Source organism: Salvelinus alpinus, chromosome 35 (genome assembly GCF_045679555.1).
Source record: "Salvelinus alpinus chromosome 35, SLU_Salpinus.1, whole genome shotgun sequence".
NCBI lineage: Eukaryota > Metazoa > Chordata > Actinopteri > Salmoniformes > Salmonidae > Salvelinus > Salvelinus alpinus.
This window is the reverse complement of record NC_092120.1, coordinates 17628899-17647992: the sequence shown is the minus strand read 5'-3', so window position 1 is coordinate 17647992 and position 19094 is coordinate 17628899. Positions and strand designations below refer to the sequence as shown.

Here is a 19094-nt window from a genome sequence, read left to right as displayed (position 1 = left end):
GAAAAATATAATAATTTGTGTGTTATTAGTTTAAGCAGCTTGTGATTGTCTGTTGTTGTGACTTAGATGAAGATCAGATCAAAATCCAGATAATTCCAAAGGGTTCACATACTTTTTCTTGCCACTGTATGCATAGTTGTTTGATGCGCATTTGATGTCTAGCTGTTTAGTATATAAAGGGGACATTATCGCACTACATCATCTGATTCAGGATTTTTTTGTTGAATGACAGTCAAGCGATAAAGAGCTCGTTATACCGCATGTGACAACTGCCAAAGTGCAGGAAGTACTGTTGATCTCGAGGATTGACAGAACATGTTTGTGTCCATGTTATTATGGCGGTCAAGATAATTAGCCTACTCTGTGGACAACATTAAGTCAGGATTCCTGAGATAAGATTACAGTCAGTGTACGTTTTGATCGTTTGTTTTCCCGAGTTAAAATGGAGCAATCAGAAATGTGAAAAAGGTCAATTGTTTTGTTTTTAAATAAAAAATAAAAAAATATTTAAAATTACTTTTGGGTCTCCCGAGTAGTGAAGTGGTCTAAGGCACTGCATCGCAGTAATAGCTGTGCCACTAGAGAATCTGGGTTCAAGTTCAGGCTCTTTTTGCAGCCGGCCGCGATCGGGAGACCCATGGGGCGGTGCACAATTGGCCCAGCGTCATCCGGGTTAGAGGAGGGTTTGCCCGGCAGGGATGTCCTTGTCCCATCGCACACTAGCGACTCCTGTGGCGCGCCGGGCGCAGTGCACGCTGACAAGGTCGCCTGGTGTACGGTGTTTCCTCCGACACATTGGTATGGCTGGCTTCTGGGTTAAGCGGGCGTTGTGTCAAGAAGCAGTGCGGCTTGGTTGGGTTGTGTTTCGGAGGACGCACGGCTCTTGACCTTCGCCTCTCCCAAGTCCGTACGGGAGTTGCAGCGATGAGACAATTGGATACCACGAAATCAGGAATGTTTAGCAGGGCTATAAATTATAGAAAAGTTGACTAAAGCACAAACAGACCTGGCTACTAGGCATGACAAAGAAACATGCAGTGTCCATGTTTCATGTGACATTTTGAATGACATGTAGATGTTTTGTTGTTGCTAGGTGGTGTTATAGTCAGTATGCCTACCTAGACTTTTATTCCTGTAACTACCCATGTGAAACTGAAAGAAAAATCATATTTAAACATATGACATTTTTAACATGAACATTGGCCCCTTTCTTTATCGAAAGACCCATATACATATATTACAGAAACCACCAATATGTACACCACTATTCCCACTTATTTAAGTGACCAATCACCAGTGCACATTCTCGCAAAAGTGTATATTTACCATCAATAACACACCTTTCCTTCAAGTCCGAGGCCCTGCGAAGATCTCAGAAATGGTGTACATTAAATAGGTTCATTTTGTTTTGTACTACACACCAAACAAACAAAGGAATATAAAGTATCATGGAGGCATGGAATGTCTGTTGAGGTAAAAAATATGACAGCTGTTGGCACTAAATATTCCCCCTCTCCCCTCCCTCCCTCCCTCCCCCCTCCATATGCATTGTGAATATCAGGGAATTGTCAATGGTTTAGAACCCCATTTCAGCCAATCAGACTGCAGATTTCACAGAACACGTTTTATAAGTATAGTTATTCACAATAAGAAATGATAGAAAAACACATCCTTTACTGTTCATCTATCTTTCTGTAACCATTTCAGTTTCAATATAACAACTTTGGGGAAATAGTAAGGTAGGTCCACTTTTTATGACATGATTATCTCATTCTCAGAAAACCGCACATGCGCACACACACTGACACACACACTAATTCCTGCATCTTAACTATGAGACAAATTCACAGACCCAGTAAATTTGTACCATGTTGTGCTTATAGTGCCAGCCTATTAGTGGAACACGTGACGACCCATCAGACAATGGTGTCCTCGCTCTCTTCAGAGTGTGTGCTGAGCTGAGATTTGAGCCGTGACTTCCTCCGTGTCGTGATGGCCGCCCAGACACGACACAGCATCCCTCCTCTGTGGAGAAACAGTAACAGTAAACAACCAACCATTACGGTACAGACCCTTTGTGTGTGGGTGGGTGTCACATCTGTACACCCTCCTACTGCACAGATCCCTAGTCACACATTGACACATCTCAGCGATTCACAGTACTTCCGCAGTCCTTTGAATAAAGACACAACAACCATCCAGACAGAAAACAATGGGTTTTCCTCAATAGCGCAGATCAGTTTCCTGTTTCTGCTTTACGGATGTGCAAACATGATTGGAGGAGGAAGTTCACCTTATGGCACAGTACATCAAATCATCCCTGCAGGCCATGGTGAGGAGACAGTCCAAGGTGAACTCGTGAGAGAGTAACTAGAAACAAAAGCACAGCGTGAATTCTACTTACGCAACATCAGTGAGAACAAGCCTCACGCAAACACTGACTGAAACTGAGCCACATTATAAAGAGAATTTTGACATAATGGATTACTTCCTATTTTTTCAGATTTTTCGTGGTATAGACTTTTGTGACTCGTCATATTTTTATAATGTGAATAAGGCTCACTCTTTCACCGGTTAGATGGTATATTCCATGCATGTAGTTACCCATCAATCAATAGTCACACCATATTTTGATAATCAATCCCACATCATTAAATCACAAAGTCGTTTTGAAGTTCCTTACCTTGTTTATGGTGTCCTGATCTACTGGGATAGCCTTCAGCCAGCAAACCAAGGACTTGACTTCTGGGTTCGAACTCATCTGCAGGGACAACTCTGTGTCTACAGGAGGATGAGAAGACAAGTTGGTATGATCTGGTCACCAGTTTGCACCGTCATGCTACTAGGCTGAACATTATGAGTATTTCAAATGCAGATTTTCAGTCATGGTTAAGGTGTTAGACTGACAGTCACAGGGACTGACAGTCACAGGGACTGAGGTTTTGAGTCCCGGTCGGGGCTATTCGCGACAGTATACGTTAACGGTAAAGGAAGTAAACCTGACAGATACTAAGCAAAAGCGTTAATTAGGGTCTTATAAACAAAAACAGGCCAACATTTTCCGATGCCAGTTTCTAATCATTATTATGTCTGACACATCTGGTTCGAAGTCTCAAATCTCAGCGGGCAATGAGCTACACGCCTGAAACTCAAACCAGTAGAGCAGAAACCCACTGTCTGAGGGTGAGGTGTGGAGAGAGATCTAGAAACACAGGGTGTGAATCACAAAGCCTACCAACTGTCTCAATGGCATTCCATCTCTCCATTTTAGGAACATTACAGTAGGCAAGCTGTGACTTGTTGGGCCACTGTCATACCACAAGCTACAACCTTCAGTGTCTACATGTATTCAAAAACACGCCGGATTTAACGCCTGATATTCATTATTTATTAGGCAAAAGAGTGTTCGGCCTTGCTACATACTAAGGTGTGGCAGAGTGACAGAATTTGGCTCACCAAGGTACTTCACCCAAACGTGCAATGTTTACCAACACACCAGCCTTAAATGGGCTGAGATTAGCAACAGTCAGACCGCTTTGGGACGGAGTAGGAGCTGAAAACATTACCTGTGGGTTCTGATGTGTTCCTGGTAGTGTCGATCTGATCCTGTCTCCTCTGGACAGAGTTCCTCAGTAGCTTCTGGTATTCTCTCTCTTTCTCACTCAGCTGAGTCAGCAGTCTGAAACACACAATTAGTCATTATGGACCAGGCCTGAAGTAACAGTACATTTCCCTATTTACACATATCACTTCACTGTCCATATTGTAACTGGTTGCAATTTAATCCTTGGTGGTGGGCTGGCACTTTTCACTGAATCTGTAGGAATGACTTTATTTTCTTTAAATTTTAAAGCCCATTATACTAAAGTTGAAATAAAAGGAAACCCCAGGTTAAAAGGTGGAATAAAGAATAAAATGACAATACAAATGCATTTTTTTGTCCTGACAATAAAGCAATGTAATATAAACAGCTAAGTAAATGGCACTGAACCTGCGAGTCTCTAGCCGTAGATCTGTCAGTTCCTGACTGAGGGGACAGTTAGTGTTGTACTGGAGGCCATTGGGTAAGCAGGGGCTTTCTGAAATCCCCTCTGTGGTCTCGGTGTGGGCTGGCGCCGCCACCTGGTCATCTGAGAAAACTGCAGGCAAAAGCTTTACTAGCTCACTGGGCCGCTGCTCTCTCTCTGGGCTACTCTCCTCCGTCTCAAAGCAAGACTGCAGCTGGAGCTTGAGCTCTGAAAGACATTGAGGTGTGTGTGAGCAAGTGTGTGCGTGTGTGGGGGTTTGGGAGGTGGTGAGGTCTTTGAATGGCGGGGTTAGACTCAATTCCAAATCCCAGAGTCATATCATGAAATTGAACTGTAGTTCTATGAGGAATTTCTATGTCCAATACAACTGATAGAAGTTGAGATGGAATTAGGCCTGACTCTGCTGGTTCTTACCTGGTAATAGTACAGTGATGGCGTCCTGTACGGCCTGCCTCAGCAGGTTATCCAGAGCAAACATCCAGTGAGGTTTCACCTGCTGCTGCCTCAACACCTTTTTCACCTGCACACACACAAACACACACATACGAGGGAGTGAGAAGAATGGGTTAGCACAATATAATTGGGTGTGATGCAGAGCCTGTGGTAAAACTCCTGGCGATTTACACATATACGACTCCCCCTGTTCAATCCCACGTCCACCCTTGCCTTGTGATTACTATCTATCTAATACTTGAGGAACCCTGTGTGAAATATATGGCCAATCAATGACAGTACGCATTCTTTTACGTGCCAGGGAGAAATGGAAACTGGCAGGGCTACTGTCCTCAAGGACTGGCGATGCAACTCCTGGGTAATGTTCATTAAGTACCAACTGAAAAAGAACAGGGAGGGACTACTCCAAGAAGATGTTGCAAGATGTTTTATAATGTTTTCCGTTGCATACCCGAATGAACACAACCGTGACCTTCAGTGACCTACCGCATCCTGGAAGCTGAAGAGCACCGCTTGCAGGTTTTTGAGGGGTACTGCGGTAGCAAGCAGTGTGGCGCGCAACTTCACCAATTTGTTGGTCAAGTGCCTTCTGTCTGGAGAGCGGATGTTCTCCCGCAGGCAGCCAATCAGCTCAGAGATGTGCTCGGAGGTCACGGACCCAACGTCTGTTTGCTTAGAGGCAAGGAGAGAGGAAACGTTCTAAAATAATTATAGGCAAAGAAACCTACAAATGTAAAATGTAGACATAAACACTCATTCTTTCACACCTAACATGTACAGCAGACTCCTGATGAGGGTAAACGCAGTTTAAGTGCCTTGTGATCCTGTGTAGCTCAGTTGGTAGAGCATGGTGCTTGTAACACCAGGGTAGTGGGTTCACTTTCCCGGGACCAACCATACGTAAAAGTCTGCTAAGTGGTATATATTATTATTATATCACCATACATTGTCTTTAATTGCTCTGGATATATGCATGCTCCAATCGGTTGAGTGCATGCCCTCATAACCATCCTAAGCCATTGCATTTATCAGGAGTTGACTGTATTAGGGATAGATCCTTCTCTGGGCCCATATTAAAAAATTGTCAAAGAGCAGAAGTACCGATCTAAGATCAGGTCCATCCTGTCTTATTCATTATGATCTAAAAGGTAAAACAGATCCTAGATCAGCACTCCTACTCTGACACATACAGCCCAAGATCTCTCTCTCTCTACCTGAGGTAGTGTGTTCTGGATGTTGTGCACCACGTCGGTGATGTACTCAGTGAGGATCCCGTGCAGTGTGGCCCTCCTCTCGCTGTCCTTCCTCAGTAGGAACAGGCCCAGGTTCTCCCCTGACGTGGCTGGACTAGCCGTCGTGTCCACAGCACTGGGCTCCTCTGACACCCTGGCCACCACAATGTGGAGACGAGATACACCAATGTCACATAGATAAAACATTCTGCCATACAAATATGGTCTTGGCAATATTTAGCATGGGCTCCATCTCAATTGTTTGAAAATCTGACCTCTCCTCTACTCCTCCCCTCTATCTGCAGTGACTGGAAAATAAGACAATATGGTGGAAGCTCATCATGGAGCAGCAGGCTTTTTCAGACAATTTAGAAAAAGCCATGGTCTATCTTGAGATGATCTATTGCATTAACAGTAAGGCAATGATCTACAATGAAGTTGTTTCACAAATCGGATGTAATCGAATGGGGAACCAGAGGGTATAGGATGTTTTTCCTTACGACAGGAAGCCTCTGGTGCTGGGTGGGCTCTTTGTAATGTCCTTTCCTCTGAGGGGGGAGATGGTCCTCCGGAGGTCCCAGGAGCACGACAGGTCCATCCTGTCTGTATCTGTCACTTGTATAGACACTGGGACAGACATACTGCGCTGGTAGATGTCACCTACAGGACACAAAGCAGGGCCGAGTCATTACCCCAATAATGGTGATGGAATGGCGATGAGCATAGCGTTTCTGAATTAGGAAGACTATACACAGACAAAGGCAAAAACAATTCATATTTCAGACAATTATGAAAATAATGAATAATGAGTGTGGTGATAGAAATTAGGATCCCTTTTGTATTTTTGAAAGAACAGGAGAGCGAGATTTATATATATATAAAAAAGAGTGGCCAAGAAAGGGCATGCGTTCCCATCGTCGGGGGGTAAGTGGTCAGGGGTAGGCAGTGTTGCCACACGACCAGAATCTGGCACTGATGACTATAAAAATAATGACGCTAACTACGATGATGAAAATAACGCTACCTATGATTATGACGACAACAATGATGATGACTCACCAGCATCCGTAGGCAGTGTCTCAGGCTCTGGCTTGGCCTTCCTCCGGGGGGTGGACTTGAGGAAGGAGTCCTTGAGCAGCTCAGAGGCCGTGGCCCTGTTGTCTGGGTCCGGTGTGAAGCAGCTCATGATGCAGCTTTTGGCCTCACCTGACATACACTCCGGCACCTCCGGGTGGATCTTGAACATACCAACCTAGAGGGAGACGGGAACAGAGTACGTACTCTTCAGGGTTGTGTTCAGTAGGGCACGCAACGTTTTGCAACGGAAACTGACAGTTTCTTATTGGACAAGTTCAGGTTGTCCCTCCCTGTTTCAGTACATCTTCAGTTTGATGCTTTATGAACACAAAGGATTCAGCTGGTAAAAGTCTGTACAGTCCAGTATTCACCAGGTACTAACAAGGTATAGGCTACAATGTAATAACATACTAATTGTCAAACCTTTAGGTTTCTAAGAGAAAGATTACCTTGAACATGGCTGCCTGTGGGCTGCCCAGCTCGTGGAAGGGTGGTTTCCCCGTGGCCATCTCTATGATGGTACAGCCCAAGGACCAGATGTCTGCAGGCTTTCCATAACCCCGCGGGCCCTGGTCGATGATCTCTGGAGCCATGTACTGCAGTGTCCCTAAAAACACCACACAGAGACATTTAGACACCTGCCTACACAAACATGTAGACAACACATGTAAATAATATTCATACCAACAAAGTCAAATACAGTGTTCATATGCAAAAAAAAATGGCCACATACCCAACCACACTCATACAAAAGCACCAAACATACACCCACACACCTGTAAAGGTCTCTGTGCAAGGGTTGATTCCCGCCAGTCGTTTCGAGGTGCCAAAGTCAGAGATCTTGAGAACACCACTGTAGGTGTTAATCAACACGTTGTCACCCTGTGAGAAAATGACTTGTTTCTTACACTAGATACACTTTCCCCACAACACATTGTGACACGTTGGTAGTTGAGTAAGCAACATACACCAGGTTCATGCTCAGTAGGCCACAACGTAGCAAAACGTTTTGAAATTGAAACCAAAAAGGAGCGTTTCTTAAGTCCAGGAAACGCCTTCCTGTTTCACTCCATTTTTCGTCGTTTAGTACCTAATGAACACAACTACTTCTGACCGTGAGAATTTAAATCCGCTGTGACTTTGGTACTTAAAAAAAAAAAACTTTTATTTTGCAACAACAAAACTCACCTTGATGTCTCTGTGGACTATCTGGTTGTCATGGAGATACTTAAGCCCTTCCAGGATCTGCCTGGTGTAGAAAATGACGGTGGCCTCGTTGTCTTTCAGGGGTCCCCATTTGGAACGCAGGAGAGAGGACAAGCTTCCTACATGGGAGAGATGACATTGGAATGAGTTACGGTTAGATATGTAAGCGATTCTATTTAGGATTTGCAACACCTGTGGGCCTCGTTCCCAGTTGCGATGTAACTTAAGCGTTACGATGACGTACCAGACGCATCGTTATATACGAGCCAACTTCTTAAGAGAGTGTTTCCCAAACAACCACCCGGTGAGAACGTTCACTTAGTGCCTTGTTATACCACGTGTCGACACTGATAGCATCAAAAGAAAAGCAGCGCTTGCTTTCAGATCAGATTTCGCCATTCAAATCTTAACATTAAAATGATTCCACAATACTGACCAAGGATCAGCCCCTAGAGAGATATTACCACCTACGGCTGAAAATAGGCTATCGAGGCAGCTTATTATGCTTACCCAATAACAATGCACTACATCACAGATTGGGCACATCATTGACCAAGTTGTCACACATCATGAAAAACTTTGAAGCAAAAAGTACAGACAATAGCCTAGTCAAAAATAGAACTCAATTGATGGAAATAGCCTGCATAGACCCATGTAGGCTAAGCATATTTTAATGCAGTCATCTCGGTTTTCATTCGAAGCATAATTTTATTCTTCACTTGTTTGTAACAATTTCAAACACTTTGGCAACTTTGTATTTGTAGTCAACTTTGTTCTGAAGGTAACGGTAGTCACAGTCAGACAGAAAAAAAAAATCAAGATGTTTATGCTGTTTAGCGAAGACCTGTGAATAAAGTGACGCGAAAGGACAAAAGAAATGCATATGATGATGCACTTTGGCTGCGCTACGAGTGGTCTGGATCACTAGATGTGCCACGTTACCAACGAAGGAACTGGGAATCACCTCGGCTACTAAAGATACATCGTAAGAAGGTTCTAACGGTAATCTTAACGCTACAAAGGCTCTGGGAAACAAGGCCCAGAATATTCACAATGATAAAATGTCAGAAGCTGAAATAAAACATGAATTTTTTAAAGTGTTGTCACTTTTTTAACACGGATACATCAGTGACTTGATTGCATTGTGAAATCCATTTTTCTCAATCGCTGTGATAATGGAAACACCCACACTTCCTGTGTCATATCCTGCCTGTAGCTATTGCACTGAATTAGACACACACACACATGCATTCAGACACAAACACACACCAAAAAGACCTCCAGACTTCCTGGAAACTAAAATACGATCATTTTGTAATATTCCAGTGGATATCACTAAGCCTTCACAACAGCGCCAAGTCTGGGACCAAAAGGCTCCTGAACAGCTTCTACCCCCAAGCCATAAGACTGCTGAACAGTTCCTCAAATGGCTACCCCGACTATTTACATTGACCCCCATTATTTTGTACTGATATTCTTGCACTGGACTCTACCCCCACACTCACTGGACTCTACCCCCACACTCACTGGACTCTACCCCCACACGCCAACACACACACACTATTCTGTTTATTATCCATCTTGATTGCCTAGTTACTTTTACCCTTACCTACATGAACATATTACCTACATTACCTCAACTACCTCGTACCCCTGCACATTGACTCGGGACCGGTACTCCTTGTATATAGCCTCGTTATTTTATTGTGTTAACATTTCCTTTTTTGCTATTTAGTTGTAATTTTTGTATTATTATTTTTTAACTCTGCATTGTTGGGAAAAGGTTTGTAAGTAAGCATTTCACGGTAAAGTCTACACATTTTGTATTCGGCCTGACTGAAACATGGCTTAAGCCTGATGAATTTACCGTGTTAAATGAGGCCTCACCTCCTGGTTACACTAGTGACCATATCCCCCGTGCATCCCGCAAAGGCGGAGGTGTTGCTAACATCTACGATAGCAAATTTCAATATACAAAAACAAAAACGACAGCGTTTTCGTCTTTTGAGCTTCTAGTCATGAAATCTATGCAGCCTACTCAATCACGTTTTATAGCTACTATTTACAGGCCTCCTGGGCCATATACAGCATTCCTCACTGAGTTCCCTAAATTCCTATCGGACCTTGTAGTCATGGCAGATAATATTCAAATTTTTGGTGACTTTAATATTCACATGGAAAAGTCCACAGACCCACTCCAAAAGGCTTTCGGAGCCATCATCGACTCAGTGGGTTTTGTCCAACATGTCTCCGGACCTACTCACTGCCATACTCATTCTCTAGACCTAGTTTTGTCCCGTGGAATAAATGTTGTGGATCTTAATGTTTTTCCTCATAATCCTGGACTATCGGACCACCATTTTATTACGTTTGCAATTGAAACAAATAATCTGCTCAGACCTGAACCAAGGATCATCAAAAGCCGTGCTATAAATTCTCAGACAACCCAAAGATTCCTAGATGCCCTTCCAGACTCCATCCACGTACCCAAGGACGTCAGAGTACAAAAATCTGTTAACCATCTAACTGAAGAACTAAATTTAACCTTGTGTAATACCCTAGACGCAGTCGCACCCCTAAAAACAAAAAACATTTGTCACAAGAAACTAGCTCCCTGGTATATAGAAAATACCCGAGCTCTGAAGCAAGTTTCCAGAAAATTGGAACGGAAATGGCGTTACACCAAACTGGAAGTCATCCAACTAGCTTGGAAAGACACTACCGTGCAGTATCGAAGAGCCCTCACTGCTGCTCGATCATCCTATTTTTCCAACTTAGAGGAAAATAAGAACAATCCAAAATGTATTTTTGATACTGTCGCAAAGCTAACTGAAAAGCAGCATTCCCCAAGAGAGGATGGCTTTCACTTCAGCAGTGATAAATTCATGAACTTCTTTGATGAAAAGTACATGATCATTAGAAAGCAAATTACAGACTCCTCTTTAAATCTGCGTATTCCTCCAAAGCTCAGCTGTCCTGAGTCTGCACAACACTGTCAGGACCTAGTATCAAGGGAGACACTCAAGTTTTTTTTATCCTATATCTCTTGACACATTGATGAAAATAATCATGGCCTCTAAACCGTCAAGCTGCATACTGGACCCTATTCCAACTAAACTACTGAAAGAGCTGCTTCCTGTGCTTGGCCCTCCTATGTTGAACATAATAAACGGCTCTCTATCCACCAGATGTTTACCAAACTCACTAAAAGTGGCAGTAATAAAGCCTGTCTTGAAAAAGCCAAACCTTGACCCAGAAAATATAAAAAACTATCGGCCTATAATCAAATCTTCCAATCCTCTCTCTCTCAAAAAAAAAAGCTTTTGCGCAGCAACTCACTGCCTTCCTGAAGACAAACAATGTATACGAAATGCTTCAGTCTGGTTTTAGACCCCATCATAGCACTGAGACTGTACTGGTGAAGGTGGTAAATTACCTTTTAATGGCGTCAGCTCTGCATCTGTCCTCATGCTCCTAGACCTTAGTGCTGCTTTTGATACCATCGATCACCACATTCTTTTGGAGAGATTGGAAACCCAAATTGGTCTATACGGACAAGTTCTGGCCTGGTTTAGATCTTATCTGTCAGAAAGATATCAGTTTGTCTCTGAGGATGGTTTGTCCTCTGACAAATCAACTGTTAATTTTCGTGTTCCTCAAGGATCCGTTTTAGGACCACTATTGTTTTCACTATATATTTTAACTCCTGGTGATGTCATTCGGAAACATAAGGTTAACTTTCACTGCTATGCGGACAACACACAGCTGAAGTCTGTGTTTCAGACATAAGGAAGTGGATGGTGGCAAATGTTCTACTTTTAAACTCAGACAAAACAGAGATGCTAGTTCTAGGTCCCAAGAAACAAAGAGGTCTTCTGTTGAATCTGACAAGTAATCTTGATGGTTGTACAGTCATCTCATATAAAACTGTGAAGGTCCTCAGCGTTACTCTGGACCCTAATCTTTCTTTTTGACGAACATATCAAGACGGTTTCAAGGACATCTTTTTTCCATCTACGTAACATTGCAAAAATCAGAAACTTTGTCCCAAAATGATGCAGAAAAATGAATCCATGCTTTTGTCACTTCTAGGTTAGACTACTGCAATGCTCTACTTTGCGGCTACGCGGATAAAGCACTAAATAAACTTCAGTTAGTGCTAAACACGGTTGCTAGAATCTTGACTAGAACCCCAAAATGTTATCATATTACTCCAGTGCTAGCCTCTCTACACTGGCTTCCTGTTAAGGCAAGGGCTGATTTCAAGGTTTTACTGCTAACCTACAAAGCATTACATGGGCTTGCTCCTACCTATCTTTCCGATTTTGTTCTGCCGTACATACCTACACGTACGCTACGGTCACAAGATGCAGGCCTCCTTACTGTCCCTGGAATTTCTAAGCAAACAGTTGGAGGCAGGGCTTTCTCCTATAGAGCTCAATTTTTATGGAATGGTCTGCCTAACCATGCGAGAGATGCAGACTCGGTCTTGACCTTTAAGTCTTTATTGAAGACTCATCTCTTCAGTAGGTCCTATGATTGAGTGTAGTCTGGCCCAGGAGTGTGAAGGTGAACGGAAAGGCACTGGAGCAACGAACCGCCCTTGCTGTCTCTGCCTGGCCGGTTCCCCTCTCTCCACCGGGAATCTCTGCCTCTAACCCTATTACAGGGGCTGAGTCACTGGTTTACTGGTGCTCTTCCATGCCGTCCCTAGGAGGGGTGTGTCACTTAAGTGGATTGAGTCACTGACGTGATCTTCCTTTCCTGTCTGGGTTGGCGCCTCCCCTTCGGTTGTGCTGTGGCGGAGATCTTTGTGGGCTATACTCGGCCTTGTCTCAGAATGGTAAGTTGGTGGTTGAAGATATCCCTCTAGTGGTGTGGGGGCTGTGCTTTGGCAAACGTGGGTGGGGTTATATCCTGCCTGTTTGGCCCTGTCCGGGGGTATCGTCAGACGGGGCCACATTGTCTCCCAAATAGTTTGTGTGTCAGGGGGCTAGGGTCAGTCTGTTATATCTGGAGTATTTCTCCTGTCTTATCCGGTGTCCTGTGTGAATTAAAGTATGATCCCTCTAATTCTCTCTCTTTTTCCTTTCTTTCCTTCCTTCTTTCTTTCTCTCTCTCTCTCGGAGGACCTGAGCCCTAGGACCATGGCTCAGGACTACCTGGCCTGATGACTCCTTGCTGTCCCCAGTTCACCTGGTCGTACTGCTGCTCCAGTTTCAACTGTTCTACCTGCGGCTATGGAACCCTGACCTGTTCACCGGACGTGCTACCTGTCCCAGACCTGCTGTTTTCAACTCTCTAGAGACAGCAGGAGCGGTAGAGATACTCTGAATGATCGGCTATGAAAAGCCAACTGACATTTACTCCTGAGGTGCTGACATGTTGCACCCTCAAAAACCACTGTGATGATTATTATTTGACCCTGCTGGTCATCTATGAACATTTGAACATCTTGGCCATGTTCTGTTATAATCTCCACCCGGCACAGTCATAAGAGAACTGGCCACCCCTCATAGCCTGTTCCTCTCTAGGTTTCTACCTAGGTTTTGGCCTTTCTAGGGAGTTTTTCCTAGCCACCGTGCTTCTACACCTGCATTGCTTGCTGTTTGGGGTTTTCGGCTGGGTTTCTGTACAGCACTTTATGACATCAGCTGATGTAAGAAGGCCTTTATAAATACATTTGATTGATTGATGTGACAGTTTCATAATTAGGGGAGCAGAGAAAGATGAGCAGGACTGGAAGTATTGATGAGAGAATGAGTGAACACAGTACCAGTGTGTGAGTGGTGGGGAGAGATTGAAGGAAGGAGAATGAGTAGTAGAGACACACAACAACCGAGAAGTGAATACTGAAACCAGTAGCTATGTGGCAGTTTAAAAAGGTAAAGCAGGACAAGATTACCAAAACTTCCGTCAGTGAGAGAATGAATGAATACTGTACATACCAAGTGAAGGAATGGTAGAAAGACTTGTCTAAAGACTACACATTTGTAGTAGAGAGGCACAAAAGTTGAAATTAGAAACACTGAATAAACTGGTTCTAAACAGAATTAGATTTAATATAGAATATAGAATGAATAGATTATATTTCTATGCACTGTACCTCCAGGAACCTCCTCCATAAAGATCTTGATGAAGCCGTCCTGACTCATAGAGCCCAGGTACTGAACGATGTTCCTGTGCTTCAGCCTCTTGTGCAGAGCCATCTCCTCGTGCAGAGGCTGGGAGTAACTGAGATTCGCACACAGATGCGGAGAGAACCAACAGTTAGCATTGGCACTAGATTAACATAGCATTAGCAAATGGGACAGTGTTCATCTTCCGTTATAACAACATTTCTACAAAACATAAACAATATTAATGCTAGCTGTGCCGTCATTGAAAAACAACTGAAAATCCACTCCAATATTGCTTTTGTGATGACATGGTGTAGCTGTGACCCACACGTACTGTATGAATTTGATGAGAGCTTTACAAGCACCCGTCATGTGCTGCTTTAACCTATGTGGCCATTAATTCTACAGAGGAACTAAGTACTAACATTTCTTGAACTATGGGGCGAAGCTCTTCGTCGAGGTCGAAGGCTCGTAAACAAGGAATGGGGAAATCTAAATAGACATCCATCTCTTCAGGGAGTAGATTCCAGTGTAGCTATGGGGACACTGCGCAAACATGACACATTTGGCATGCTGAGAAAAACATCTGCGCATTCATTATTCTCATCATTAATCGTGAATCGTTTCGCTCACATTGTATAATATATTACACATATTAGGCTAAAATAATCATTCGGATTTATGGTATCATGTGCAAAGGAAAGTAGCCTGGTCCCAGATCTGTTTGTGCTGTCGTGTCAACAAGTATGGTCATTGTTTGACAATACAGCAAAACAGAACTGGGACCAGGCAACAAAAAAAAGGGGGAAATGTAGCCTGGTCCCAGAACTGTTTGTGTTATTGTGCTGCCGTGTCAACAAGTATGGTCATTGTTTGACAATACAGCTAAAACAGATCTGGGACCAGGCAACAACAAAAAAAGAAGGGGGAAATGTGTTTTCCATACGTGCAGTCTTTCTCTGGGATCTCCTTGATGGCGATGCGGACTTGATTGCTCAGGTCCCTCCCAGCATACACCACGCCATAGGTTCCTTTACCCAGAACCACCTTGTCTCTGTTTTCGCTGGTCTCATAGATAAACTGCAGGTTGTAAGGGAGGTTTAATTCAACAGGAAGACGGGTGTGAAACTAAATGTGAGGTGTGTGTTTCATAAAAAATGTGTCTAAGAGAGTGTGTGGGTTAGAAATATTGTAAAGAATTTCACAAGCAAACACAACAGAAAAGGTTGAGTGAGAGCACAAAGCAATGGAAAAGGATGTTTATTTAGAAACCCTCTGCTGCTCTGAACTGCAGTGAACTGAAATACTATCTGAAATTATTTCAAAAAGTATTTGAACCCAGGTTTGCTGGAGTGACATGCTGGACTGAATCCAATGTTCTGTGAATACCAGGAACTTAACACACACAAAAAAATGAGAGGTCGGGAATACGGTAACCATAGCACTACTTGGGCAACGGTTAAGGGAAACTTTTCGCCTATTGACCCCATCATTACAGGGCTTGTTTGTGTACTGGTAGGGTAGAAGGGGGGGGGTTGTCAAAAATGGAAAAGCAGCCTCGAGAGGGAGGACTCTGCGGCCCTATCGCAATTTGTGTCTCCACAACTCCTTGAATCCTTTCTCCTCACCTCCTTTTCAACCGTATTGAAGGAGAAGGTCCTATGTCTCTCCCCTCGAGCCCTGGTTTCCAAAGCGTTTTCAGAAGGAGGAAAGAAGAGAGGAAATCGAGGAAATATGGATTGAGAAAGAACCTAGCTGACCTCCAGTAATCCTCCAGTGAGCTCGCTGGGGTACTCCACTGGGGATTCTGCCTGGCTTAGAAGAGAGTTGACCATCTCACAGAACCTGATGGAGAAACGGCACACACAAGAAACTAAATCATCTGGAAAGACTGTTCAAATACATGGGAGCATGTCACATATCAGTCAGTCATGTATTCATGGACCTCACAGGCAAATCATAGATAAGACCTGCAGAAACTTACACAAACAAATTCAGTACACAGCACTGTTATCAATCTTATATGTCATGAACTATTAAAGGGGACCTTTTGATTGCCAGTTACTCGCCTTTCACTGATTCCACAAATACTACTATGAAAACCACTTCCTACTTCCTTCCTTCTCAGAAAATCTAGGATAACACCTGGGTTTTACTGTATCCCAATACACAACACCTAGCTAATAATGTACTGTATTAGCACACAATGTAAAATGCACATCCCTATCAATCCACACCGAAAGGGGAGAGAGAAGCAGGCTCTATTTTCACTAGGCCAGAGTAAAATAAACATTAACAGTTGTCATTGTCAACACAATCAAATCATGTGATAATGGTTGAAAGAACAGGCCCAATCTGTATGTAGGTTTTGTGTGGAGAATGTGGGGAATGAATCAATGGTTGATATGGTTGGTTGTTACACCCCTTCCTGCTAGACAGCTGGGCTAAAGGCTGCCTTTTGGTGTGTGTTTGTGCGTGCGTGCGTGAGTGTGTCCGTGTACAAGTGTGTTTGTACATGTGTGGGACTCACCCCTTACAGTGCAGCTCGCTGGGAAAGCAGAGTTGGAAGTCATCCGAGTTCTCCAGGACATACAGGAAGCAGCTACGCTCGTCAAACTTGGAAACACTGAGCAGGTCAAAAGGTTAAAGAGGGGCATTAAGAGCTACACAACCCTTCAGAGCGAACAGCAGCATCACAATGAAATAACAACAAGTATTCTCAAAATACCAATGCAGGCAAACAAAGGGAATTTAAATAAAGACAAGGAAAGCAGACAATAGCACATTCACATTCATATTATGCTCTCCAATTCAGAGAAGGACGTTTTCTTTCTTTCTATCTTGTATAGATTGAAATACTGATACGTCTGAAGCCACCAGGTGACAGTAGGGCTGGGCGATATGACGATATATATCGTGTGACGATAGAAAAACGTCTATCGTTTCATATTATGCTCTATCGTTTACTTCGTTGTGTCGCAAATCACACACTTCACGGCAATATTTTTCGTCAAACGTGCCGTGTGGAATTAAATTTGCAACACAAACAAACATGGAGGAGAGTGAACGTGACACAGAGCACGGAGACCGTACCTAAAAGAGGGGCTACTTCGGTCGCATGGACGTGGTTTGGGTATGAAAAGTCTGACACGGACCAGAAAACCATCCTCTGCATAATATGTCGCAGGCCGATCCCGACGACAGGCTCAAACACCACTAACCTCTTTTACCACCTACGTAAGAATCATGTGAAACAGTGCGGAGAGAGTCTACGGATGAGACCCCAAAAAGTACAGTCAAGTGCTCAAACAAACCCCCGACTCAGACGTTGCAAGAGGCTTTTGCCCGCGGCACACCATATGGAAAAGAATCACGAAGATGGAAGGAGATAACAGCTGCCGTTACAACTTACATCTGCAAAGACATGGCCCCAATTTACACGGTCGAGAAACGGGGGTTTCGTGAGTTGGTGCTAACCTCGACCCAAGGTACCAAATTGATATGTGACACGTATTAATGCCAAAATAACATGCAAAACAGGCAAGCCCCTAAAAATATTTATTATATATTTTGTTTGCAACTACAGTTGAAATGTTTTCTATTTACCTTTTTAGATTATATACATCCATATTTTATATTTTGTTACATGCTTAATTGAAAATTTGCACAAAGGTTCTAAAGAAAAGGAGAAATAATCAAATATGAGTTAGTACCTTTTATTTGTTGCGTATAATTCTAAATGTAATAAGAAATAGGCCTCTACATGTGGTCATTTTATATCAACTATTTATTCATTGGATGTACAGAAAATTTGTATATCGTGATATGTATCGTTATCGGGATATGAAATGACCTATAACCGGGATATGAGATTTTGGCCATATCGCCCAGCCCTGGGTGACAGTGTTGCAAATATAAACTGAAAGAAAATAAATCTATATCGCCCTGAAGGCAGTTCGGTAAGCAAAACAAGGGTAAAGTACACAGTGACCTCCACAGCCAAATAGACACGGACACACACATCCAGTCACAGTCTTTGAAAACAACACAGACAAAAACACCCTGTGTGGCCAGTGGCCAAGTCCACCAGACAGATAGTGTTTAGACTCAGTAAACCGCAACCTGGCTTCAAATACTATTTGAAATCCTTTCAAATACTTTAGCTGGGCTTGATTGAGCTTGCCTGGCGCAATAGAACCAATAGAGTAGCCGCAACCCTGCAAACTCTGCCCATCTGGAACTCCAGGCAGGCTAAAGGAAAAACTGAAATATTTAAAATAGTATTTGAACCTATGTCTGGTAGACTAGCCCTGGTGATGTGTATGGGCTGCAGGCGTGAACACGACACACCCACACATCACAGGGCCAGGAACTTAACCCAGAAATGTTAGCACACTCTGTACTGTCCGTTACCATACCTCACTCCCCGGATTTGCGAGGCTGGGAAAGTCCACTGGGCTTTCTGGCCTTTCTAGGGAAGGGAAGACACGGCAGACTGTCAAAATGCTCACTCAACAGTCTAAACACACACACAAAGTATGCACGCGCCTGCACACACACGCGGGTGCACACATCCTCATTAGGCGATTATAGGCATGTCTTCTTTCCCGTCACTGACGTGGCGCCGTTTTGAAAACACCCCACGCCTATTCTGGTTAAACACACCATTCCTGAACTACCATTTTCTATGTCTTAACAGGTTGAAAACTGTAGACGTGTACAGTAGAACTCAATAGTTCAATATCTACAAGGCGGTAGAGGGGTCTGTTTACCTGGTCCCAGATCTGCTTGTACTGTATTAGCCAACTCTTATGGTCATTGTCATGCCAAACATGGTCTGTACCTTGAGGGGTGTGATGTGGTTGAGCCGAACCGTGCAGCTGTCGTCCTCCTCACTCACACACACTATGGTGGGCTGGAGCACTTTGGTCTGCTCCAGGATCAGAACCTGAGGAACGGCAATGGTTAATGGTGATAAC

The 19094-nt window shown here is 43.6% G+C and overlaps 1 protein-coding gene across 1 annotated transcript in view; it reads right to left on the bottom strand.

Annotated features, from left to right (window-relative positions):
* Positions 1-1301: 1301 nt before the first annotated feature.
* The window catches only part of LOC139564380 (mitogen-activated protein kinase kinase kinase 5-like), a 30477-nt gene continuing 12684 nt past the window's right edge, over positions 1302-19094 (bottom strand). Inside the window, exons 10-28 of the mRNA XM_071383858.1 lie at positions 18959-19063; positions 18534-18586; positions 16646-16741; positions 15876-15960; positions 15062-15195; positions 14103-14230; positions 7979-8115; positions 7567-7672; positions 7240-7397; positions 6773-6965; positions 6214-6373; positions 5696-5867; positions 4968-5153; positions 4443-4548; positions 3992-4235; positions 3567-3679; positions 2684-2781; positions 2294-2370; positions 1302-2025 (exon numbers count right to left, since the gene is read on the bottom strand). Coding sequence (XP_071239959.1) covers positions 1917-2025; positions 2294-2370; positions 2684-2781; positions 3567-3679; positions 3992-4235; positions 4443-4548; positions 4968-5153; positions 5696-5867; positions 6214-6373; positions 6773-6965; positions 7240-7397; positions 7567-7672; positions 7979-8115; positions 14103-14230; positions 15062-15195; positions 15876-15960; positions 16646-16741; positions 18534-18586; positions 18959-19063 — 2460 coding nt within the window. The 3' untranslated portion in view covers positions 1302-1916. The remainder of the gene's footprint in view (positions 2026-2293; positions 2371-2683; positions 2782-3566; positions 3680-3991; positions 4236-4442; positions 4549-4967; positions 5154-5695; positions 5868-6213; positions 6374-6772; positions 6966-7239; positions 7398-7566; positions 7673-7978; positions 8116-14102; positions 14231-15061; positions 15196-15875; positions 15961-16645; positions 16742-18533; positions 18587-18958; positions 19064-19094) is intronic.